At 38.1% G+C, this 27,986-nt stretch overlaps 1 protein-coding gene and 1 long non-coding RNA gene across 2 annotated transcripts; one reads left to right on the top strand and one right to left on the bottom strand.

Annotated features, from left to right (window-relative positions):
• Positions 1 to 229: 229 nt before the first annotated feature.
• On the bottom strand, positions 230 to 27,986 carry LOC118886565. The gene is made up of 4 exons (XR_005017767.1): positions 27,869 to 27,986; positions 12,764 to 12,835; positions 12,144 to 12,218; positions 230 to 536 (listed from the first exon to the last, which is right to left on the bottom strand). It is a non-coding gene; the product is annotated as an uncharacterized LOC118886565 (long non-coding RNA).
• Positions 16,662 to 18,362, top strand: LOC118886564 (histone H3.3A). Its single transcript, XM_036836515.1, has one exon. The coding sequence runs from the start codon at positions 16,796 to 16,798 to the stop codon at positions 17,204 to 17,206; it is 411 nt and encodes a 136-aa protein (XP_036692410.1). The 5' UTR covers positions 16,662 to 16,795; the 3' UTR covers positions 17,207 to 18,362.

Below are 27,986 nucleotides of genomic sequence, written 5' to 3'. Positions count from 1 at the left end.
AAGTCCAACAGTATTAGAGCTGTGGTATACTTATTGAAAAAAACAAAAACAAACTATTGTGGTAGAGGAACGACTTGGAGCCCATGACCGAAGTCCCCAACCGTTACGAGGGCATCATTCATTAATATGCCAGTTCAAAATACTGAGAGTCTCAAGTCTGTCTGGTTCAACCCCTGAATCAGACAGTGTATTGATTATCTGGTGGTATGTAACAGATCATACCAAAATAGTGGCTCAAAACAACAATAAACATTTATTCCTCACAATTTCTGAGTCAAGCCTTTAGGGGAATAGCTTGGGCAGTTCTGGCTCTGGGTCTCTCACGAGGTCCTCAAGATATCGGCCAGGGCTGCAGTCATCTGATGGCTGGACTGAGGCTGCAGGGTCCACTTCCAAGGTGGTTCACTCCCTTACCTGGCTGCCAGGGTGGTGCTGGTTGTTAGAGGGAGGCCTCCTTTCCTCCCTGCATGGACCTGTCCACCTGCTACTTGATTGAATGTCCTCACTACATGATGGCTGGCTTCCTCCAGAGGGAGCTGTCCAAGAGAGAGACAGAGGTTATTCCTCTTATGGCCTGGCCTCAGAAGGCACATAGCACCACTTCTGCCACATAGCATGGTTAGAAGTCAGTCACTCATTCCAGCTCACATTCAAGAGGAGGGGATTTAGACTCCACCTTTTGAAGAAAGAAGAGTCAAAGAATTTGCGGACATATTTTAAAACTACCATAGACAAGAAAATAGAAAGCACTCTAGATATTTCAAGCCAAAAAAAAAAAGCCAGAAAGAGAGAAAGATTATATCCAAACAGTTGGTGCTTATCATTGAGGGGGCTAATGGTGGTGAAAGTTGGGGATGGGGGGCATTGCAGCACTAGCCTTCAGGTTACTTTACCACAGCTGCTTTCCATAGACTCAAAACTGCTGCTGCCACTCAGAAGTCAGGAAACTTTGGGAAACCACTGATGAGGTCATTGCAGCCCCAAAGCCCCAAGGGTGGTGACTAGATGGGGAATATGGAGTGTGCTGCAGAGGAGGAAAAAATGATTTCCATCTGCTTTCCACCTTCCAAATTTCACACAAGTACATTTTATTGGCAGAACCCTGCTGTCGAGGGGATCTGTGAAATATGGTTCCCAGGCCTCTAGCACCTGCAGAGAAGGGGGTAGAAATGGGTGTCAACCAACACTATCCAACATGCGTCCGTATACAGGTATGGTGAGGAGGCACCACCAGTACTTGGAGAAGTCCTGGAGCCCTACTCCTTTTTTTTTTTGGTAGGCTTATGGGTGTCCAAGGCTTTGTAAAAGGGGGGTGGTGTCCACATAGAATAACATGGTGGAGAGCTAGCTGAGTCACAAATCTGGAAGGTGTCACTGTAGTTGGGCAGCAGGTGAGGTACTGGTTGCTGGTGACATGCAGTCAGCCCCAGAGGTGACTGGAGAAACACCTGGAGTTGATCCTTAGTTGGTCTCTGGAATGTTCTCACTGGAATGAAAGCTGGGTAGACTGCAGGCAGTGCAGCATCGGAGAGAACATAGCTGCCATTCAAAAGAGCTGCCAGCTCATGCAGCTCAATAACAAAAAAACGAACAACCCAATCCAAAAATGGGCAGAAGACCTAAATAGACATTTCTCCAAAGAAGATATACAGATGGCCTACAGACACATGAAAGAATGCTCAACATCATTAATCATTAGAGAAATGCAAATCAAAACTACACTGAGATATCATCTCACACCGGTCAGAATGGCCATCATCAAAAAATCTAGAAACAATAAATGCTGGAGAGGGTGTGGAGGAAAGGGAACACTCTTGCACTGTTGGTGGGAATGTAAATTGATACAGCCACTATGGAGAACAGTATGGAGGTTCCTTAAAAAACTACAAATAGAACTACCATACGACCCAGCAATCCCACTACTGGGCATATACCCTGAGAAAACCATAGGTCAAAAAGTGTCATGTACCACAATGTTCATTGCAGCTCTATTTACAATAGCCAGGACCTGGAAGCAACCTAAATGTCCATCGACAGATGAATGGATAAAGATGTGGCACATATATACAATGGAATATTACTCAGCCATAAAAAGAAATGAAATGGAGGTATTTGTAATGAGGTGGATGGAGTTAGGGTCTGTCATACAGAGTGAAGTAAGTCAGAAAGAGAAAAACAAATACAGTATGCTAACACATATATACGGAATCTAAGGAAAAAAAAAAAAAAGGCCATGAAGAACCTAGTGGCAAGACGGGAATAAAGACACAGACCTACTAGAGAATGGACTTGAGGATATGGGGAGGGGGTGGGGTGAGATGTGACAGGGTAAGAGAGTGTCATGGACATATATACACTACCAAATGTAAAATAGATAGCTAGTGGGAAGCAGCCGCATAGCACAGGGAGATCAGCTCGGTGCTTTGTGACCACCTAGAGGGGTGGGATGGGGAGGGTGGGAGGGAGGGAGATGCAAGAGGGAAGAGAAATGGGAACATATTGTATATGTATAACTGATTCACTTTGTTATAAAGCAGAAGCTAACACACTATTGTAAGGCAATTATACTTCAATAAAGATGTTTAAAAAAAAAAAAAAAAGAGCTGCCAGAGGAAAGGTGTCCATAGGGAAATATCATTTCTCAAAATATGGTCTGTGGACCTCTACACTCAAACCTCTCTGGGATGCTTCTTTAAAAGGCTGATCCTGGGACTTCCCTGATGGTCCAGTGGCAAAGAATCCGCCTTCCAGACTTCCCTGGTGGCGCAGTAGTTAAGAATCCGCCTGCCCATGCAGGGGACATGGGTTCGAGCCCTGGTCCAGGAAGATCCCACATGCCGCAGAGCAACTAAGGCTGTGTGCCACAACTACTGAGCCTGTGCTCTAGAGTCTGCGAGCCACAGCTACTGAGCGCTCATGCTGCAACTACTGAAGCCCGCTTGCCTAGAGCCCGTGCTCCGCAACGGATTAATCCCAAGTATACTTGAGTACTTAATGGAGTATGAGTGTGCTAGGTACTAGAAAAAGGATGATAAATCTGTAAATATTGTTCATGAGGTGTTCCCAATCGCTCTGGAGAAGATTATGGATCTTCTCCATACACAGATAATGGATACAATGAATAAATGGATACATACAATGAATGCAATGGATAATGATATGGATAATAAATCTATAGTTATTGGTTTGAAACAGTATCAAGATCCAAGTAATTCCTCCAAAGTCAACAATTTTTGAAGTAAAAGAGCTCAGAAGTAGGTAATGGGTGGGGCTAAGGGTCTGATATATTGAGGTGGAGAAAGTCGTGGTGGGGATGGAGAAATGTGCTCGGTGATTTGGGGGTACTTTAGGAAAATGGGCTAGAAACCAGCTTTTTAAGAGTTTCACACTAGACTGTTGATGGCTTTCATGAGTTCTACCTTGATTTGCATATTTAAGACTCATGAAAACAGTGAAGTCGAAGGATTGCATCTTTGGTGGTCATTTCTCACACAGAGTCGGGAAACCTAAATTTTTAAAGTTCAGTGGATAGTTGGTGCTCATTACTTAGTACTCTAGTCTTCTCTGGGAGTTTGAAGAAGAAGCCAGCTGCTTTAGATGTCTGCACCATTCGATCCAGTAAACTCACACTTTGGACTCTATGCTAAAAATACACTTGAATAGAAGCAGTAAACTCCAAGACTTCTGGGCGTGGGAGTTGCGGAAGGGGAACTAGAGGCAGAGACAAGCCTGGAGTGGGAGGGGCGAGGGAGAGGTCCGAGCACCGCCCTCGTCCCACTCCCACCAAACTGGCACCGCCCCTCAGGCTTCCGTTTGTAAACAGCGCATGCGCAGACGTGCGTGCGCAGACATTATCATTATAATAAGGTATAACATAGTTAATTTTTTAAAAAGCACATGAGTTCCTTATGATACTCAAAATGAAAAGTGGGGGAGCTCTTCTTTATAGAATAATGTCACCTAATAAATGCAAAAGGAATGATAGAATTAGGAAAGTGTCATTTTGCAACTATCAATGTAATAATTGATTCAGACAAGGATTATCACTGATGCACAGTTGGGTGAAGAGTTGTTTGAAAGTAGGATCTTCACTGATCCCAAAGTATCACCCCACATATTATTTATCAATTACCAAGGGGAAAAATAACTTTACAATGGAGAGATATGGAAGATACCACCTTAGTCAAGTGATCAAACTTAGCACTGGGCCACCTGAAGTGCTGAAGTATAAAGACTACGTCACCTATATAGTATTCTTTCCCAAAATGTTTACTTTGAATCTAATGAGGAAACAGACAAATCCAGATTGTGGGGCAATTTACAAGACAACTGGCTTAGACGCTTCAAAAATGCCAATGTCATAAAAGAACAAAAAAAAAATAGTAGGGAAATATTCTAGATTAAAGGAAACAAAGACATGACATGCAATGCCTAATCTTTAACTGGACCCTGTATCAAAACAAAACAGACTTAAAGTGTGTTATTGGCTTCTGGCCAAGATGAAGTAACAAGGTCCAATTTGACTTCCCACCTGAAACAATGAAAACGTCAGGCAGAACATATGAAACAACAGTTTTCAAGTAACTGGACCTCAGGCAATAAAGTTCAGTGATCTCCAGGAGATGGGAAATAAATGAAGTGATCCCTCTAATTGCCCTACCTTACTTCTCTGAGAGAGTTTCCAGGTCATGGTAAAGGGAAAAGAAGTCCAGACAGAGACTGGTGGACTCCCTGACTGAGGAAATGGAGCTGAGAGTCTGGGAAAACCAACGTAACTAGAGTTCACAAAGCAGAGTATCAGAGAGAAAAGAAGTGCACAGACAAAGAACTCTGGACATATGCAGAGGGATCTCTTGAGAATTCAACAAAGTATTGGTCAGTACATTTGTGTGAGGAATTCCTTGATGCCAGGAAAAGAACCACATGAAAGGATTAATAATAAGAATAACTGGATATCACACAGGGTTGTAGGAATAGTACCTGTTCCTACAAGTCAGACTGCAAAACCTCATGATACTCAGAAAGGACTTGTCTCAGTAGTTGCAAATAATGAGCTCCAGACTAAAGGCTACTTGGACTCCTACCCAACGAATCTTAAAAGCTAGACCTAAAGGAATAAAATTGTTCTGAGTAACTTAATTTCACCCAAAACAAAGCCCAAGCATTTTACAGGAATATAAATATATATAGCACACAATAAACTAAAACTCACAATATCTGGGATCATATGAAAAATTGCCAAGCATGCAAAGAAGTAGGAAAATATGACCCAAACTGAGGAGAAAAGGCAATCAATCAAAACTAACCCATAATCTATACAGATGTTAGAATTGGCAGAAAAGAACATTTAAAAAGTTATTATACATGAAGGAAAGTTATTACAACTGTATTTCATATGTTAAAAAACCCAGAATAAACACTGAAAATGTTAAGTATAGGCACGGAAAATGTAAAACAGACCCAAATTGCGCTTCTAGAGATTAAAAACAATGTCTAAATGAAAAAGACATTGAATGAGGTTAATGGCAGATTAGACACTGCAGAAGATAGGGTCAGTGAACATTAAGGCATAGTAATAGAAACTATCCAAAATGAAACAAAAAGAGTTAACAAAACAAAACAACAACAAAAATGAATAGAGCATCAGTGAGTCGTGCAACAACTTCAAGTGTCCTAATACATGTGTACTTAGAGTCCATGAAGGAGAGGAGAAATACAAAAATTTGAAGAAATAATAGCCAACACTTTTCCAAATTGGTAAACACTATAAACCCACAAAGTCAAGAAGATCAATGAACTTTAAGCATAAGAAACATGGACAAAACTACACCAAGGCACAAAAAATAATCAAATTGCTCAAAACCAGCAATAAAGAGAAAAATTTAAAAGCAGCCAGAGGAAAAAACTATACACTACATACAGAGGAACAAAGATAACAATGACAGCAGAATTCTTGTTGGAAACAATGTAAAGGAGAACTCAGTAGAATAACATCTTTAAAGTAGTGAATTGAATTCTATCAAGCTAGAATTCTATACCCAGATCTGTCAAAACAAAAGCAAAATAAAGACTATCTCAGACATACAAAAGCTGAAAGAATTCATTACTAGTAGACTTTCACTATAAGAAATGTTAAAAGAAGTATTTTTAAGCAGAAGGAAAATGACACCAGATTGGAATATGGATCTACACAAAAGATTAAGAATACTGGAATTGGGACTTCCCTGGTGGTTCAGTGGTTAAGAATCTTCCTGCCAATGCAGGGGACACAGGTTCGATCCCTCGTCTGGGAAGATCCCACATGCCGCAGAGCAACTAAGCCTGTACGCCACAACTACTGAGCCTGCACTCTAGAGCCTGTGTGCCACAACTACTTAAGCCCACGCACGTAGAGCCTGTGCTCTGCAACGAGAGAAGCCATCCAATGAGAAGCCAGTGTAGCGCAACGAAGAGTAGCACCTGCTCACCGCAACTAGAGAAAGCCCACGCGAAGCAACAAAGACCCAACGCAGCAAAAATAAATTTTAAAAAAAAGCTTAAAAAAATTTTTTAAAGGATTTTAGTCATTCAATATATGTCTCTGACCACAATGGAATTAAATTAGAAATTAACAAATCCGAAAAATCTCCAAATATTTGGAAACTAAACAACACACTTCTGAGTAACTTTGTGGTCAAAGAAGAAATCAAAAGCGAAATCAGAAACTATTTTCAACTCACTGAAACTGAAAACATAATATGTCAACATGTGGGATATTGCTAACGCTGTACTCAGCTTCCTCAACTTCCACCTTAAACTGGAAAAATGAGAGCAAATTAATCACAGAGTAAGAGAAGAAAGAACACAATAAAGATCAAAGTAGAAAAGAATAAAATGGAGAACAGAAAAATACTATAGATATTAAAAGGATAGTAAGAGAATATTATAGAAAACTTTATACCAATAAATTCAAGATGAAATGGACAAATTCCTTGAAAGACATGCACTACTAAAGTTTATTCAAGAATAAAGATATTAAGGAAATTGGATGTGCAGTTTAAATCCTTCCAACAAAGAAAGCTGCAAGTCCAGGTGGCTTAACTGAGAAATTCTACCGAACACTTAAGGAATAAAATAATGCCAATTCTACACAAACTCTACCAGAAAGTTGAAGAGAAGGGAATACTTCCCAACTTATTTATAAGGCCAACTTTCACTGTATCAAGATTAGACAATGACATTACAAGAAAACTATAGACCAATATCTCTCATGAACACAGAGGCAAAAATTCTTAACAAAATGTTAGCATATCAAATCCAATAATATATAAAAAGATGATACATCATGACCAAGTGGGGTTTATCTCAAGAAGGAAAGGTTGGTTTAATATTTGAAAATCAATTTACCCAATTTAGTACACTAAACAAGAAAAATCAGGACATCTCTGGTGGGGCAGTGGTTAAGAATCTACCTGCCAGTGCAGGGGACATGGGTTTGAGCCCTGGTCCGGAAATATCCCACATGCCACGGAGCAACTAAGCCCATGCGCCACAACTACTGAGCCTGCACTCTAGAGCCCGTGAGCCACAACTGCTGAGCCCATGTGCCACAACTAGTGAAACCCGTGCACCTAGAGCCCGTGCTCTGCAACAAGAGAAGCCACCACAATGAGAAGCCTGCATACTGCAACGAAGAGTAGTCCCTGCTCGCCACAGCTAGAGAAAGCCTGCTTGCAGCAATGAAGACCCAATGCAGCCAAAAATAAATAAACAAATTAAGAAAAGAAAAGAAGAGAAAAATCACATCATCATTGCAATAGATGCAGGAAAAGAATGAAAAAATCTAACATCCATTCCTGATTAAAGAGAAAAACAGCCCTCAGTAGACTAGGAATGGAAGGAGACTTACTCAACTTGATAAATGACTTCGACAAAAAACCTAACATCATATTTAATGGTGAAGGACAAAATACTTTCTCTCCAGGATCAGGACAAAGGCAAGGATGTCTGCTCTCATTACTTCTATTTGACATTGCACTGAAGGTTCTAGCCAGTGCAATAGGGCAACAAAAAGAAAAGAGATATTCAGAATGGAAAGGAAGAAGTAAAACTATATTTGCAGATAACATGATTATGTAGAAAACCTGATAGAATCTACAAAAATGCTACTGGAACTAACAAATGAGTTTATCAAGTTTGCAGGGTACAAGATCAACATACAAAAAGATTAATTTATCTCAACAAACAAGCAGAGATCAAAGTTTTAAAATACTACCTATAATAGAATCAAACATATAAAATACTTAGAATAAATCTGACAAAAGATGTAAAAGACTTGCACACGGAAAACTAAAATATTGCTGGGGGGAAATTAAGGAAGACCTAAATAACTGGAGAGATATAATGTATTCATGGATCAGAAGATTCAATATTGTTAAGACATCAATTCTCCCCAAATTGATTTATAGATCAAAATCCCAGTAGGCTTTTCTATAGAAATTGACAAGCTAATTCTAAAATTCATATGGAAATAAAATTTAGAATAACTAAAACAACTTTGAAAAAGAACAAATTTGAAGAACTAACAGTAACTGATTTCAAGGCTTATGAAGCTACACTTTCAAGACATTGTGATAGTAGTGTAAAGATAGACAAAAAGATCAAAGGAACAGAATAGAAAGTTCAGAAGTAGAGAGATGTGGACAACTGACTTTCAGGTTCAAAGGCATTTACGTGGAGAAACGGTAGTCTTTTCAACAAATGATGCTGGAACAATTGAATATCCAGGTGCAAAAAAAAAAAAAAAAAAGAACTTCCATCCAAACCATATACAGAAATGAACTCAAATTGGTTTAAAGATCTAAATGTAAAACATAAAACTAAAAAACATAAAACTATGAAACTTCTAGAACAAAACAGGTGAAAAATTTTATGACCTTGAGTTAGGCAAGATTTCTTAGGTACAACACCAAAAGCATAATCCATAAAAGAAAAAAATAGATAAATTAGACACCATCAAAATTAGGAATTTCTGCCCTGCAAAAGACACTCCTGAGAGAATGAAAAGATGAGTCACAGAATGGGAGAAAATACTTAGCAACTTACATATTGGATAAAGGACTAATTTCCAGAATATATAAAGAACTCTCAAAACTCCAGAAAAATATAGATAAAAGATTCAAAGATATACAGATGGAAAATAAGCATATGAAAAGATGTTTGACATGATTAATCATTAGGGATGCTACAGTGAGATACAACTACACACCTATTAAACTATCTAAAATTAAAAATACTGAGCATAGCAAGTGTTGGCTACAACGTGAAGAAAATGCAACTCTCATACACTGCTGGTAGAGATGTAAAATGATCAAAACACTATGGAAAATATGTATTTTTTAAAAACTTTAACATACACTTACCAATGATCCAGCCATTCTACTTGCAGGTATTTACTCAAGAGAAATGGAAGTATACATCCATACAAAGACTTGTACACAAATATTCATAGCAACTTTATCTGTAATAGACAAAGACTGAAACAACTCAAATGTCCATCAATGGTGAACAGATAAATTGTGGTACATCCATATAATGGAATACTATTCAGCAATAAACAGAAATGAATTACTGATATATACAACAATATGGATGAAGATTAAAATAATCATGCTGAGTAGGAAGCCAGTTAGAAAAAAGTATGCACTGTATGATTCCATTTACATAAAATTCTAGAAAATACAAACAGAAAGCAGATCAATGGTTGCATGGCGATTGGGAAGGGCAAGGAACGATGGGAAGGAAGAATTACAAAGAGACATTAAGAAACTTTCTGAGGTGATGGACATTTTGATTTTGATGATGTCTTCATGGTGTGTATGAATGTGTGTGTGTGAACACAGATTACTGTATGTCAATTATACCTCAAAAAGCTGTTAAAAGAAATGATATTATATGAGAGAGACAATTGGGGAAATTTGAATAGCAACTCTTTACTGGGTAATATTATTGTGTTAAGTATTTACTTTATTCAATACTGTGTGTTAACAGTATTGTAGTTACATAGGGAAATAATTTTTAATATCCAGAGAGGAGGGCATCTAGCTGACAAGAGAGGGATCACAATTGTGGCAGATGCTGTGGAAGGCTGAGGAAGATGAGGCTAGAGCAGTGACCAACAGATGTGACGGCGTGGTGAAGACAGTCATTTGTCAGCTGACCTGACAAAGACGGTTGGAACAGACTGCTAAACGCAGGGCCCTTTCCGCCTACTAATCTCATGCAATCCCCTCAGCTAGCCTTGGCATAACAGAAAGTTTCTATTAGCTTGCCATATTGGAGGGCGGATGGCACAATTTAAGGTGCAGTAAGTTGTGTAATAAACTGTCACAGTACGGTCCTACAGAAACAGTTTTTTAAACTGCAAAAAAATGAAACTTGATCCTTCCCTCACAACATATATGAAAGTTAACTCAAAATGAATCATAGACCTAAATGTAACTATACAACTTCTGGAAGAAAACAAAGGAGAAAATCTTTGTGATTTTGGGTTAGACAATGGGGTCTCACACAAAGATTTCTTAGATAAGACACAAAAAAGCACAAACCATCTAAGAAAAATTGCTAAGGGACTTCCCTGGTGGTTAAGACTCCGAGTTCCCAATGCAGGGGGCCTGGGTTCGATCCCTGGTCGGGGAACTAGATCCCACATGCATGCCGCAACTAACAGTTCACATGCCACAACTAAGAAGCCCATGAGCCGCAGCTAAGGAGCCCATCTGCTGCAACTAAGACCCAGCACAACCAAACAAATAAACTAAATAAATATGAAAAAAAATTGCTGAATTAGAGTTCATCAAAAATTTAAAACTTCTAGTCTTCAGAGACACTTTAATACAATGAAGATAAGTCACAATCTGGGAGAAGATATTTACTAAACACATATCTGGGAGAAAAGACTTTCTCCATTGCTTTTTATATAAAGCACTCTTAAAACTCAATATAAATATCCAATTAAAAAATGGATTTGAACAGACACTTCATTTAAAAAGATATTTGCACATGAATAGACACTCAACATCATCAGCTATTACAGAAATGCAAAATGTGGCAAAAACCACGAGATGCAACTACACACCTACTAGAAAGGTTAAAAGTTTTTAAAAAACAAATATAAAGATCAGGTGAAGTGAGCCACAATTACTGAGCCTGCGCGTCTGGAGCCTGTGCTCCGCAACAAGAGAGGCCGCGACAGTGAGAGGCCCGCGCATCGCGATGAAGAGTGGCCCCCGCTTGCCGCAACTGGAGAAAGCCCTCGCACAGAAACGAAGACCCAACACGGCCATAAATAAATAAATAAATAAATTTAAAATAAATGTGATTTGAATAAAATATTTAAAAAAAAAAAAAAGATCAGGTGAAGATGTGGAGCCACTGCAACTCTCATAGACTGATAGTGGGAAAGCAAAATGGCACAGGCACTTTAGAAAACAGTTTAGCAGTTTCTTAAAAAGTTAAATATGCACTTAGCATATGATGAAGCAATCCCACCCTTAGGTATTTTACCCCAAAGAAATGAAAACATATGCTCGCACAAAACATATGTTCACACACACATGTGAGTGTTTTCAGAGGCTTTGTTCATAATAGCCAAAAAACTAGAAACAACTCAAATGTTCATCAAATGATGAATGCGTAAACAAACTGTGTATCCACACAACTAGAATACTACTCAGCAATAAAAAGGAATGAACTACTGACAGGTGCAACAAAACAGATGAATCTCCAAAGAGACTGGCTAAGTGAAAGAAGCCAAAAACAAAAGGCTACATGCCACATGATTTCATTTATAAGATATTCTGGAAAAGGCAACATTATACGGACAAAAATCAGATTGGTGGTTGCCAGGGGCTGGTAGTGGGAGGAGGATGGATTGACTACAAAGGGACATGAGGGGTCTTTTGGGAGTGCAGGAGTTTTCTTTACCTCAAATGTGGTGGTGGCTACAGAACTATACGTTTGTCAAAACACATCACACTGTATATTTAAAAATAGTGAATTTTGTTAAATGAAAATTATACATTAATAAACCTGACTTAAGAAAATAATAAAACAAACCTAAAAAAACAATTGTGTGAAAACAAATGTAAGAAAAATCAACTTACAGTTTTTCCAATTCAAGGGTCGTCATGAGGATGCTTTCAATTGTTGTAAGTGACCCTTGTGTTGTTCCCATGTCTCTGAAGGAGAAGCCCAAACATGCATGATATAAAACCCAAAGACAAAAATTCTAAACTTAAAAAGATACTTAACATGTGATTGCTTCAATTCTGGCTTCTTACTTGCCATACATGATAATTCCAAAGAGCTCTTATCGAAGAAATTTAAATTTGCATCATCAAATTAATGGCCTTGGTGCTGAACGGTACAATCATTTTTTATTATCCTAACTTCTCATTTTCAATTGCATCTACCTCTTTTGATCACTCTTTTTTAAAAAAATAATGTACCCCTTATTCCTTTTTGCTCTCTGGGATAAATAATATTCCTACATGCATCTACATGTTCCATATCTATATGTGTTCTTCAACACTGTACTCATTCTCTGCTGGCTGTCTTACCCATATATATTCTTTCTTAATCCTTTTCTTTGCCAATAACTCTTATTTTCAATAACCCAGTTAAACTCTAAATTATGACTTTTTAGCCAAAGTACTCAATCTTTGACGAAAGTAAAAAAGAGCAGAAATTATCTCATGAGTCATGAAACTGTTGCAATACTTACAAATATTTTAATGCTGGCAATTTAAAAAGATAAGAATCTTCAACTGTTGTCAAAGGATTATGATTGAGAATTCTGAAAAATGGAATGGAATTTAAATTATCTGCATTTTCAATTACTTCCATGAAAGCTTATATTCATTTTTTTTTGGTATGGAACTTGAAGGTTAAAAAAAAATCATTTTCTGTCTTTACCTATATATCACCCTTAGCATCTGTAAAACACTCTTTCATTGGGAACTACCCAGGTCTCTAGATTTTAAAGTGGAGAAGAGAAACAAACAAACAAACAAAAAACTAGAAAAAAAGTGGCTAGCAAAGAAAAAATATGCCAAAGAACTTTTCAGGTTAAAAACCCTAGAAGTGACTATGCTGGTAGGAAGCCCTTGCTCTGTAAAAAAAGTACTATTTCTAGTGTCCTCCATAATTCAAGGTGTTTTTCTTTCATCTCTACAAATTTTTTAAAATTTCATGATTTAAACTACCCAGTTAAAGACAAAAATAGGGCTAATTCCTTGGTTCTGGAGCCAAAGAAGAAGAGATAAATCCAAGAGGAATTGGTGAAAGCCACATTCCCATCACGTAGTCCCATGTGTATTCTTGTATCTTAGCCTTTGTTACTGTGTATGTAATCACCTGTTTACTTGTCAGTCTCCTAGATTGCCAGGAACTTGAGAGCAGGGACCACACTTTATTGTCATTATTATTCCTGTGCCTGACATAGTGCCTAATATTTACTGGTATTTAATAAATGTTTGCTGAATAAATAAATAACATTTTGTTTATATATCAATAAAATAAACAAATTAATTTTGGGGAACAAAATTTCATTCCAAAATGCTGGAATAGATTTTCTTCTTAGTTCTTTCTTTATTTTTTTTCTTAGTTCTTTAAAACAAATAAGGGGGAAAAAAAACCCAAAAGAAACTGGAAGAAAGAAAAGAATATCTGACTTTAGGTTAACTCTACTCAAGAATTATTAGCGTATTTTTGCAGAATATTATAAAGATAATTATCAAAATTAATATCTTTTGGGTTGCCAGGCATCTGTGATCAGCATTTAACATTTAATCCTCACAGTAACCTTATGTGATAGATATATTACCCCATTGTACACATGAGGAAACTGACGCACAGAGAAGTTATATAACTTGCCCTAAGTCATCAAGCTAGTAAGAAGCAGAGCTGGAATTTGAACTCAGTTCTGACTCTAAAGCCTGTGTTTAACCTGAATGAAAAAAAGAAGGGGGGGTGGTTTAACACATCTGTTACTTTAACCTTACTTTTGAGAGCACTAAATATAGAAATACCTTTTCAAACTTCATCTACCCATCTGGGAAAGCCTCTATGAGAATTATATTTTCTCTTTTTATTTATTTATTTATTTCTCTTTTTAATTATTTTTCCTTAATCATCTCCCATGATAAATATTTAATTAGCCTATGGTCATTGAGACTTTAGAGATTCTAAAAAATATTGCAGGAAAATCAGTAAAAATGATGGAGGAAGGACATCTGAAAATTCATCCCTCCATAGAAGCAACAAAAACAATAACAACAAACAAAAACATCAAAACTGGCAAAAACGGTCAGAATCAACTTTTTCTGAACTCTGGAAATTTAACCAACAGGCTTGCAGGAAATTGGGGAGCAATTTATTCAAGGAAAACAAATTAATTTCTGTAAGAACAATGAGATCTGTGTTGCTTTAACTTGTCCTTGACCTTTGCTCTCCATGCCAGTGGTAGCCTTGAAAAACAGCCCACATCCCTGGTACCAGGAGGAGCAGCATGGACTGGGAGGTCCTTCAAAGCCGCATTCCCAAAGAACTGTCATTGTTTTACATGTCTGGTGGTCCCCTGGAAGACCTCACTTGAAAGGCTTGCCTTTGATCTGACTGAGAGCTGTCCAGTGAGAAAAGCCTCTCTCCTCAGGTGGCATTTTTGGAAAACATTTTCAAGCAAATATTTTAACATGGCGGTTGCATGAGGCAATTGATAACAGTTTGGGGCAAAAAACAGCCCAACCGAAAAGCTTAAAAAGAAAAGCTGAGGAATGAGATGTCCACAGAGACTTTGAAATGTTCCAATGTATTCCTGGGAAACTGGAAGACCACAAGACATATTCCTGGGAATCTAGGAAAATAACGGTTAGCATTAATAAATGAGTTCAGCAAGGTTGTAGGATATAAGATCAATATTATTTCTACACACCAGCAATGAGTAATCCAAAAATGAAATTAAGAAAACAATTCCATGTGTAACCGCATCAAAACAAATAAAATACTTAGGGAAAAATTTAACAAAGTAGGTGCAAGATTCACACTGAAAAGTACAAAAGTGTTGAAAGAAATTGAAGCAGATCTAAATAAATAGAAAGACATGCTGGATTCATGGACTGGAAGATAATCTTATTAAAATTTCACTACTTCCCAAATCGACCTATGGTTCCATTGCAATTCCTATCAAAATCCCAGCTGACTTCTTTCCAGAAATTGCCAAGCTAATTCTAAAATTCATATGGCAATTCAAGGAAACAGAATAACCAAAACAATGTTGGTAAAGAACAAAGTGGGAGGACTCACACATCCTGGTTTCAAAACTCAGTTCAAAGCGACTGCAATCACAGTGTGGTACTGGAATAAGAACAGATATGTAAATCAATGGAACAGAACTGACAGTATAGAAATAAACCCTCATATTTATGGTCTATTGATTTTCAACAAGGGTGCCAAAACAATTCAATGTGGAAAGAACAGTCTTTTCAAATGATGCTGGGACAACTGTACATCCACACACAAAATAATGAAGCTGGACTCCTACACTTCCCACCATATATGAAAATTAACTCCAAATGGATCAAATATCCAAATGTAAGAGCTAAGGCTATAAAACTCTTAGAAGAAAACACAGGAGTAAATCTTTATGACCTTGCATTAGACAACAGTTTCTTAGATATGATACCAGAAGCACAAACAACCAAAGCAAAAATAGATGAATTGGATTTTATAAAAATGAAAAAGTTTGTGCTTCAAAGGACACTATCAAGAAAGTGAAAAAACATATAGAATGGGAGAAAATACTACAGGTGGGAAGAATAAGATGCAGTTGGGAGAAGAAAAGTATAGTAGTTGCTAGGTGTAACAATCTCAAAATTTTGAACTATCACAAATAAAACAGCCACCCGAAATCACCCCAAAGGACAGACACAAGTTTTTTTGGTTTTAGCGTTTATGCCTTTCTAAATCTGAGAAGATGCCGGGATTCTAGTACACAGCAAAAAGTGATGTCAACACCCTGAAGTGTGTAAGCTTTTGTGTGTACATAGCTATCTAAAGGAAACCAATGCTAGTTGACTGGGGGAGCATTAGAGCGGCTCTGTGACCGCAGCTCAATTTGCCTTCATAGTGTGGCCACACCTACCTCATTGATATTCTCAACAATGGGGTAAATAATTCAATAGGGATAAGGCTTTGATTTTCCTCTTATTCTCTCTTAGTGCTTATGTTCTTGGTACAATATTGATGTACCACAGACAAGCCAGCATGTGAATGTCTTCTGTCTGGTTAAGTTATATAGCCTTTCTACATTGCAGAGTCCTTCAGTTTCTAAAATCATGGAGCTTGTATTGTTAGAACCAATGAAGTGACTAAAAGAATTTTTAAAAATAAGCCATCAGTCTGGACCTGCATAGGTGAATGAAGGAGAAACACTTTAAAGTCAGAAAAAATAGTAGACTTAACATTTAGGATTATCAACCACTGCTGGTTTTCCATAATATATTTCATTCCTGATTTTATCTGAAAGAGATATGATTACTACCACCATTCAAAAAGTGTTACTTTATTAATTAATAAGCTCTTGGCTCATCTTTGAAGTAGATTTCGGATTTAAAATAGACTACCGACGCAGAGCGGTTTGGTCGTTAGTCGGAGGAGCTTCTTCTATTAGTTCGGCGACTGCGGCTCTTCATTGGGCAGCAGGAGCGGCGCGGCTGTCGGAGAAGCGGCGTAAAATTTCGGCATTGGGTGAAAGAAAATGGCCCGAACCAAGCAGACTGCTCGTAAGTCCACGGGTGGCAAAGCGCCCCGCAAACAGCTGGCCACTAAAGCGGCCAGGAAAAGCGCTCCCTCTACCGGCGGGGTGAAAAAACCTCATCGCTACAGGCCCGGGACCGTTGCGCTTCGAGAAATCCGTCGTTACCAGAAATCCACGGAGCTTCTGATCCGGAAGCTGCCTTTCCAGAGGTTGGTGAGGGAGATCGCCCAGGATTTCAAAACCGACTTGAGGTTCCAGAGTGCCGCCATTGGTGCGCTTCAGGAGGCTAGTGAAGCGTACCTGGTGGGTTTGTTTGAAGATACTAATCTGTGTGCCATCCACGCTAAGAGAGTCACCATCATGCCCAAAGACATCCAGTTGGCTCGCCGGATACGGGGAGAGAGAGCTTAAGTGAAGGCAGTTTTTATGGTGTTTTGTAGTAAATTCTGTAAAATACTTTGGTTTAATTTGTGACTTTTTTTGTAAGAAATTGTTTATAATATGTTGCATTTGTACTTAAGTCATTCCATCTTTCACTCAGGATGAATGCGAAAAGTGACTGACTGTTCACAGACCTCAGTGATGTGAGCACTGTTGCTCAGGAGTGACAAGTTGCTAATATGCAGAAGGGATGGGTGATATTTCTTGCTTCTCATGATGCATGTTTCTGTATGTTAATGACTTGTTGGGTAGCTATTAAGGTACTAGAATTGATAAATGTGTACAGGGTCCTTTTGCAATAAAACTGGTTATGACTTGATCCAAGTGTTTAACAATTGGGGCTGTTAAGTCTGACCATACATCACTGTGATAGAATGTGGGCTTTTTCAAGGGTGAAGATACAAGTCTTAACCACAGTGTAACTTACAGTTTCCTTATTAAAAAAAAAAAGTAAACCTGGCAGCTATAGAATACACTATGTGCATTTATAATAGCTATTTTATATATTGTAGTGTCAACATTTTTAAATTAAATGTTTTACATTCACATGTGGTGGGGAGTCTTGTCATTAAGGTGTGTGTAATATAGAGTCCGGTTGGTTTTCTCCTAACTAGACTGCACTTGTTTTTCATACGTAGTAAAATGCTTTGCGCATTATACCTTGCATAAGTCCTCATTCTACCACATGTTGACTAACCCTCTAGCTGATAATGCAGACACTAACGGGGGGATTTATTTATAAGGGCTCTAGAATATAATACAAGTTATTCACACCAGCATCATCTGTCACTAATATAGTAGTTAGTGCAGCTTTTCTTTGTGTTGTGGTTGGTCTCATAACTAGGTTGAGTTTTTCTCTGCCAAGAGGGAACAATACCAAACTTCTTTTTCTTGTGGAGTTTGTATTATAATAACCCTTAGGCTAAACTTGCTGTGGGGGAGGGACACACAGCTTCAGCTCATGGAACCTCTGCCGGTTAAAATGGTGTCAATCTGGTATAAGGTCCTGGGAAAAATCACTTCATAGAGATGGCTTTCTAAGTGGTTTTAAAATTTATCCTTCTATTGAAGTTTTTAGGTCAATTATGTATGTTGACTAAATTTACAAATAAACTTGTTTATCCAACTAAGTGTCAAAAACCTAAATTGAATGTTGAAAGCTTAATACATCCTTTATTTAGGTCCTTTAAGTTTATTTCAGGTTTTGCTTGGTAGACAAAGGAAGCATATTTATTTACAGAAATATTTCTACAAAGCATGTAAACAGCTCTCTGCTCTATAAAAATGCCATGACAGCTGTATATGCAGTGTGGGCTTAAGACTGTATTAATATATGTTTCTCCCCCCTGCGCCTCTGTTGTGAAGGAAAGTAAATTTCTTTGAAATTCCAGGACTCAAATTTGGGGTCTGTTCCTGAACCTGTTTAGGAAGCACATTTATAGATCTCTTCATATAGCGAGTTATTTTAACACAAGCCCACAGGTATAGAATCTTAAGTTAGTCTAAGCCGCTTTTTCAGTATGAAACTAGTGTTCTCGACCAATGATGGCCACCAGTGAAGCATAGTATGTCAGCAAGACATGGGCACAAGAACCACACCAATCAGACAAAAGAATTCTGTATAATTTGAAGTCAGTAGCTGGAGGAAGTCTCTATGCTCTGATAAAACAGTTCGGTGGGTTTTTTTTTAAGTTTGGTCTAGTTTCAAATTTAGGGTTTTAAGGGGTTTAGGATTGGAAAGAGGCAAGTCAGATTAGGATTGGGAATCTTGGTAATTTAGTGAGCTTTTTATGAGGTGTCAAAATCTGATACAGTATAATGAACTGGTTTCCTAGAAGGTGCATCATAATGAGTTCTGGAACCAATTCTGACAATTTACTTGCATTGTTCTTGTGAAGGACATTGAAATCCTAGCCAGTGGAATGTGGTGTGGAGTGTCTGGCAGTTCCAAACACAAGTAGAGAAACAGCTATGGTGATGCGTCTCCTTGAGTTACCACTCGAGCTAGAGTAGGCGACAAACTTTCTCACCAAGTCTGCATCCCAAGGTAGGATTTTACGGGGCAGCTTGGAATCTGCTAAAATAGTGCAACTTACACTTCCATACTTTCAATTTTTAAGCCGACAGGCAGAAATATTTTCTGGTTCTAGGAAACTGCTCACATGTTATAATACCCATGGGTTAAAGTGGTAGAACAGTCTGAAGAGAAAAGCAAGCAAAAATTGGAGCTGAGGAAGGCATCCTGTGCTGTTGATGGATGAGACAAAAATAAAGTTTTTAAAGTTTAAAAAAATAAAATAAAATAAAATAAAATAAAATAAAATAAAATAAAATAGACTACCACACTGCTAACTACTTCACCTGATGTTTGTCAATAACATAGAGGCTTCATTCAAGAAACCTACTGAGAAGTGGATTAAAGTTTTACTGAGCTCTGACCGCCAAAGCAACAGTCAGCTCTACCCACCACCAGAGCCTCTCATCAAGCCTCTTAGATAGCCTCAACCACCAGAGGGCAGAGCAGAAGCACGAAAAACTACAATCCTGCAGCCTATGGACCAAAAACCACAGTTACAGAAAGATAGACAAGATGAAAAGGCAGAGGGCTATGTACCAGATGAAGGAACAAGAAAAAATCCCAGAAAAACAACTAAATGAAGTGGAGATAGGCAACCTTCCAGAAAAAGAATTCAGAATAATGATAGTGAAGATGATCCAGGACCTCAGAATAAGAATGGAGGCAAAGATTGAGAAGATGCAAGAAATGATTAACAAAGACCTAGAAGAATTAAAGAACAAACAAACAGAGATGACCAATACAATAACTGAAATGAAAACTACACTAGAAGGAATCAATAGCAGAATAACTGAGGCAGAAGAACGGATAAGTGACCTGGAAGACAGAATGGTGGAATTTACTGCTGCGGAACAGACTAAAGAAAAAAGAATGAAAAGAAATGAAGACAGCCTAAGAGACCTCTGGGACAACATTAAACGCAACAACATTCGCATTATAGGGGTCCCAGAAGGAGAAGAGAGAGAGAAAGGACCAGAGAAAATATTTGAAGAGATTATAGTCGAAAACTTCCCTAACATGGGAAAGGAAATAGCCACCCAAGTCCAGGAAGCGCAGAGAGTCCCATACAGGATAAACCCAAGGAGAAACACGCCGAGACACATAGTAATCAAAGTGGCAAAAAGTAAAGACAAAGAAAAATTATTGAAAGCAGCAAGGGAAAAACGACAAATAACATACAAGGGAACTCCCATAAGGTTAAGAGCTGATTTCTCAGCAGAAACTCTACAAGCCAGAAGGGAGTGGCATGATATACTTAAAGTGATGAAAGGGAAGAACCTACAACCAAGATTACTCTACCCGGCAAGGATCTCATTTAGATTTAATGGAGAAATCAAAAGCTTTACAGACAAGCAAAAGCTAAGAGAATTCAGCACCACAAAACCAGCTCTACAACAAATGCTAAAGGAACTTCTCTAAGTGGGAAACACAAGAGAAGAAAAGGACCTACAAAAACAAACCCAAAACAATTAAGAAAATGGTCATAGGAACATACATATCGATAATTACCTTAAACGTGAATGGATTAAATGCCCCAACCATAAGACATAGACTGGCTGAATGGATACAAAAACAAGACCCATATATATGCTGTCTACAAGAGACCCACTTTAGACCTAGGGACACATACAGACTGAAAGTGAGGGGATGGAAAAAGATATTCCATGCAAATGGAAATCAAAAGAAAGCTGGAGTAGCTATACTCATATCAGATGAAATAGACTTTAAAATAAAGAATGTTACAAGAGACAAGGAAGGACACTACATAATGATCAAGGGATCAATCCAAGAAGAAGATATATCAATTATAAATATATATGCACCCAACATAGGAGCACCTCAATACACAAGGCAACTGCTAACAGCTATAAAAGAGGAAATCGACAGTAACACAATAATAGTGGGGGACTTTAACACCTCACTTACACCAATGGACAGATCATCCAAAATGAAAATAAATAAGGAAACAGAAGCTTTAAATGACACAATAGACCAGATAGATTTAATTGATATATATAGGACATTCCATCCAAAACCAGCAGATTACATGTTCTTCTCAAGTGCGCACGGAACATTCTCCAGGATAGATCACATCTTGGGTCACAAATCAAGCCTCAGTAAATTTAAGAAAATTGAAATCATATCAAGCACCTTTTCTGACCACAACGCTATGAGATTAGAAATGAATTACAGGGAAAAAAACGTAAAAAAGACAAACACATGGAGGCTAAACAATACGTTACTAAATAACCAAGAGATCACTGAAGAAATCAAAGAGGAAATCAAAAAATACCTAGAGACAAATGACAATGAAAACACGACGACCCAAAACCTATGGGATGCAGCAAAAGCAGTTCTAAGAGGGAAGGTTATAGCTATACAAGCCTACCTAAAGAAACAAGAAAAATCTCAGGTAAACAATCTAACCTTACACCTAAAGAAACTAGAGAAAGAACAAACAAAACCCAAAGTTAGCAGAAGGAAATAAATCATAAAGATCAGAGCAGAAATAAATGAAATAGAAACAAAGAAAACAATAGCAAAGATCAATAAAACTAAAAGTTGGTTCTTTGAGAAGATAAACAAAATTGATAAGCCATTAGCCAGACTCATCAAGAAAAAGAGGGAGAGGACTCAAATCAACAAAATCAGATATGAAAAAGGAGAAGTTACAACAGACACCGCAGAAATACAAAGCATCCTAAGAGACTACTACAAGCAACTCTATGCCAATAAAATGGACAACCTGGAAGAAATGGACAAATTTTTAGAAAGGTGTAACCTTCCAAGACTGAACCAGGAAGAAACAGAAAATATGAACAGACCAATCACAAGTAATGAAATTGAAACTGTGATTAAAAATCTTCCAACAAACAAAAGTCCAGGACCAGATGGCTTCACAGGTGAATTCTATCAAACATTTAGAGAAGAGCTAACACCTATCCTTCTCAAACTCTTCCAAAAAATTGCAGAGGAAGGAACACTCCCAAACTCATTCTATGAGGCCACCATCACCCTGATACCAAAACCAGACAAAGACACTACAAAAAAAGAAAATTACAGACCAATATCACTGATGAATATAGATGCAAAAATCCTCAACAAAATACTAGCAAACAGAATCCAACAACACATTAAAAGGATCATACACCACGATCAAGTGGGATTTATCCCAGGGATGCAAGGATTCTTCAATATATGCAAATCAATCAATGTGATACACCATATTAACAAATTGAAGAATAAAAACCATATGATCATCTCAATAGATGCAGAAAAAGCTTTTGACAAAATTCAACACCCATTTATGATAAAAACTCTCCAGGAAGTGGGCATAGAGGGAACCTACCTCAACATAATAAAGGCCATATATGACAAACCCACAGCAAACATCATTCTCAATGGTGAAAAACTGAAAGCATTTCATCTAAAATCAGGAACGAGACAAGGATGTCCACTCTCACCACCATTATTCAACATAGTTCTGGAAGTCCTAGCCACGGCAATCAGAGAAGAAAAAAAAATAAAAGGAATCCAAATTGGAAAAGAAGAAGTAAAACTGTCACTGTTTGCGGATGACATGATACTATACATAGAGAATCCTAAAACTGCCACCAGAAAACTGCTAGATCTAATTAATGAATATAGTAAAGTTGCAGGATACAAAATTAATGCACAGAAATCTCTTGCATTCCTATACACTAATGATGAAAAATCTGAAAGAGAAATTATGGAAACACTCCCATTTACCATTGCAACAAAAAGAATAAAATACCTAGGTATAAACCTACCTAGGGAGACAAAAGACCTGTATGCAGAAAACTATAAGACACTGATGAAAGAAATTAAAGATGATACCAACAGATGGAGAGATATACCATGTTCTTGGATTGGAAGAATCAACATTGTGAAAATGAGTATACTACCCAAAGCAATCTACAGATTCAATGCAATCCCTAGCAAATTACCAACGGCATTTTTTATGGAGCTAGAACAAATCATCTTAAAATTTGTATGGAGACACAAAAGACCCTGAATAACCAAAGCAGTCTTTAGGGAAAAAAATGGAGCTGGAGGAATCAGACTCCCTGACTTCAAACTATACTACAAAGCTACAGTAATCAAGACAATATGGTACTGGCACAAAAACAGAAACATAGATCAATGGAACAAGATAGAAAGCCCAGAGATTAACCCACGCACCTATGGTCAACTAATCTATGACAAAGGAGGCAAAGATATACAATGGAGAAAAGACAGTCTCTTCAGTAAGTGGTGCTGGGAAAACTGGACAGCTATATGTAAAAGAATGAAATTAGAATACTCCCTAACACCATACACAAAAATAAACTCAAAATGGATTAGAGACCTAAATATAAGACTGGACACTATAAAACTCTTAGAGGAAAACATAGGAAGAACACTCTTTAACATAAATCACAGCAAGATCTTTTTTGATCCACCTCCTAGAGTAATGGAAATAAAAACAAAAATAAACAAATGGGACCTAATGAAACTTCAAAGCTTTTGCACAGCAAAGGAAACCATAAACAAGACGAAAAGACAACCCTCAGAATGGGAGAAGATATTTGCAAACGAATCAACGGACAAAGGATTAATCTCCAAAATATATAAACAGCTCATTCAGCTCAATATTAAAGAAACAAACAACCCAATCCAAAACTGGGCAGAAGACCTAAATAGACATTTCTCCAAAGAAGACATACAGACGGCCACGAAGCACAAGAAAAGATGCTCAACATCACTAATTATTAGAGAAATGCAAATCAAAACTACAATGAGGTATGACCTCACTCCTGTTAGAATGGGCATCATCAGAAAATCTACAAACAACAAATGCTGTAGAGTGTGTGGAGAAAAGGGAGCCCTCTTGCACTGTTGGTGGGAATGTAAATTGATACAGCCACTATGGAGAACAATATGGAGGTTCCTTAAAAAACTAAAAATAGAATTACCATATGACCCAGCAATCCCACTACTGGGCATATACCCAGAGAAAACCATAATTCAAAAAGACACATGCACCCGAATGTTCATTGCAGCACTATTTACAATAGCCAGGTCATGGAAGCAACCTAAATGCCCATCAACAGACGAATGGTTAAAGAGGACGTGGTACATATATACAATGGAATATTACTCAGCCATAAAAAGGAACAAAATTGAGTCATTTGTTGAGAAGTGGATGGATCTAGAGACTGTCATACAGAGTGAAGTAAGTCAGAAAGAGAAAAACAAATATCGTATATTAACACATGTATGTGGAACCTAGAAAAATGGTACAGATGAGCCGGTTTGCAGGGCGGAAGTTGAGACACAGATGTAGAGAATGGACATATGGACACCAAGGGGGAAAACTGCGGTGGGGTGGGGATGGTGGTGTGCTGAATTGGGCGATTGGGATTGACATGTATACACTGATGTGTATAAAATTGATGTCTAATAAGAACCTGCAGTATAAAAAAACAAACAAAACAACTAATACTAAACTTTCATTGGGTTATTTGTATGGAAATATGTTAATATAAATGTTTCATACATTACATGAAATTTCTAAAAATCTTATATTTGTATTTGTATGGAAATATGTATGGAAATATGTTAATATAAATGTTTTAGACATTACATGAAATTTCTAAAAAAAAAAAAAAGAATGTTCTATGAGTTATCCCTTCTTCACGATGTAACAAAGACAGTGCTGTGAAGAGAAAGAGCATGCACTTTGGATGGGATGGACCTAGATTCAAACTGGTTAGTGTGAGTGTGACCTCAGATGAGTCACCCTGAACCCATGGACCTCAGGGAGTACTCGTGCTGCACTGGAAATCCCTGGGTTGCCTCTTAAAGCAGCCAATGAATATAACCTGTTTCCCACACTGGCTGGCTCACACTGAGAAACATCCTCTGGCTGTCCTCACTACCCTACCCAAGGCGCCAAGACCGTGCCAACCCAAGAGTGCCTCGTGCTGCCCAGACTTGCTGCCATCCAACCCATGAGAGGACCGGGTAGCAAGAGAGATGTGTGTCCTCCTGGTACCTGTCTCGATGCGTTCAGTAGCAAGTAACAGAAAAATCCAGCGAACAGTGTTTAAATCATAAGGATGGTTACTGCTCACTTAACAAGTAATCTGAGACAGGCAGTCCCAGGGAAACTTTGGTGCCTCAGTGATGCAGTCAAGGAAGTGGGCTTGCTTTTTCTCCTCTGCCATCCTCAGGGCATCCACAATGTTTTCCTGCAGGATCACAGGATGGCTGCCCAAGCTTCCCATCCTCACCGGACAGCTCCCAAGAAGGAAGAACTTTTTTTTCCTCGCATGTCTCCCTTTTCCTGAAAGGAGTATCTTTCCAAAGGCCCTAGCAACTTTCCCTTATATCTTTTTATTTATTTTTTAAAATTGAAGTATAGTTGATTTACAAAAAAAAGAGAAACCTACTGACTTATAATTACCTGAAACCCGGTAATGAATCAAGGTTTTGTGGGACCTGAACCTCATCTACTTTGGGAAATCCTATCTAATAAAAACATGCAACGTTATGAATACAAAAATGGCTAGGACCCCTCTCAAGACCTTGGAAGGGACCTATGCAAGTGAGGAGCCCTGAAGCCTAAGCTTCATTGAATTTATGATAAATCCACCTGAGCTGCGGCCCTTTGCCAAACTTATTTAATGCAGGCAACTTATAAACACCCCAGTAATATGTCATTATAGGTAGTAAAATGACTTAACTCGAGGGTGGCATCTTCCCTTGGTGGCTTGCCTTTGGAAAGAGATGTAATAAAGTTTGTATCTCACCATGGCAAATGTTTCCTGAAGCAAATTAGTTTTGTCTGTTAGAAAGACTTAACCCAAAACAAAGACTTACTATACTGTGACAATCTTTTGAAAGTAACTGCGAAGGAGTTTTAGGAGTACAGTCCTAATTTATTTCCAACACCAGAGAGTTCTGATTCTCTCACTACCGTTTTCTGTTATTTAAGAGGAACACAAAATCAAAAGAAACAAGTTGGTGCCTCTTCCATTACAAATCTTTTCTAACTTACCACCCATTTTCTACTTCATCAACCCCTCCTCACCTTGTTACCCTGCTGCACAGATGCTAGAATGGCTCTCATATAGGTTTTCCCATCAACATCCATCTTTCTCCTTCCAGAATGTAAGTTTCTTGGGGATAAAGTCCCTGCCCTATGCGTCTTTGTATCCCCAGCACTTAGTACAGTGCTGACACACAGTGGGCATGGCACTCAGTGAATGTTTTTTGAATGAATTCATTAATTTTTAAACTGATTGATTGATTGATTGATTGATTGATTGGTTTCCACAATGTATTTTCCTGTGTTGCCTACATAACTATAGTGAAACTCTGATTCTTATATGGAACTCTTGGTGTTATGGGATGTTTAGGAAAGGCGGTGAGTTTAAGACGTTGTATTGACGCTACTAAAACCTCCTGGTGAAGGGACCTCATGAGCCTGCTCTCCGGTGTGCTGGCAAAAGAAAAACTGACCCTCGGTGCTCTCTCCCCAAGGTAGGCATCAGCACACTAACAAGGGAAAGGAAGGAGGCCGCTAAAGATAGGCATCTGCAGGAATTGCTAATCCAGCTCCAGACACAGCCTCAACACCTTCATTAACCCAAAATGAACTGTGTGAAACTGGATTTCTGAACCACAAGACAGGTAAGGGAGTCTTTTCCAAAGCCAGGTGTAGAAGAGCTCTTTACCTTGAGTCTAAAATCGCCTTCGGGCCATTGAACGTACCCACTCTCATTTGCTTGTGTCGTGAGAAATCACAGAATTTTTGAGCTGAAGGGGTGTAAAACCCACACTTCTTACTGAAGAGTAGTCAGCAGAGAAAGTATATTGAATTAGGCTACAGCAATGTATTTTCTTTATATTTCTCACACGACAGCTGAACACAAACAACGTCTTTTTCCATACCTCAAAGCTTCCTATTGGCCACAGATAATTCACTTCAGAGATATATGCTTTTTGAAAAATAATGTGCTGGGTGGCTGGGGAGAGCCCTGTGGTGGGTGTTCAGGAATTCTTTCTGCTTTACCATTTAAAAGAGCTAATAATGGTTGGGGAAGCACCCACACCTTTTGCTCCCTGAAGAATTCGGTGCTAAACTTAGTTCTTTGCTGCTCTGTGTGGCATACATTTTAAGCAGTTAGGAACTTTGCACATGAGCAGGAATCAAAGTGAAATTCAAAAGTGGAACTTCATGGACCATTCGCATATTGGGGAGGCATCAGTGGGATTCCGTGACAATGCTAATTTGAGTGTTTTTGCTTGGTGCCTTTTATTGCCCGTGCCAAAGATCAGTACTATGGAAAGCAGAGCGATTCATATATATGAGTTAAACAAGTCTCTTGGCCTCTTTGTACCTTAGTTTCCTCATTTGAAAAAAAAAATAAATGGCTCTCAGGACATACTTTCCAGAATTCATACTGGGCTTACACCCAGCTAACCAAGAACTGCATGATGTTTTTACACACAGTTTTTTACATGCATTCATCTTCTATTTCACTTACAACTTGTGTAAAAACTGCATTCCATGCCAGGCCTGAAACGTTCCAAAGCTCAGTTCTGTGAGTAAATTGCAACCAAGATTTCTACAAAAAAAGACACAAGCAAAAGAAGAATAAAAAT

Source organism: Balaenoptera musculus, chromosome 20 (genome assembly GCF_009873245.2).
Source record: "Balaenoptera musculus isolate JJ_BM4_2016_0621 chromosome 20, mBalMus1.pri.v3, whole genome shotgun sequence".
Lineage (NCBI taxonomy): Eukaryota > Metazoa > Chordata > Mammalia > Artiodactyla > Balaenopteridae > Balaenoptera > Balaenoptera musculus.
The sequence above is the reverse complement of the archived record's forward strand: the minus strand, read 5'-3'. Positions and strand labels throughout refer to the sequence as shown.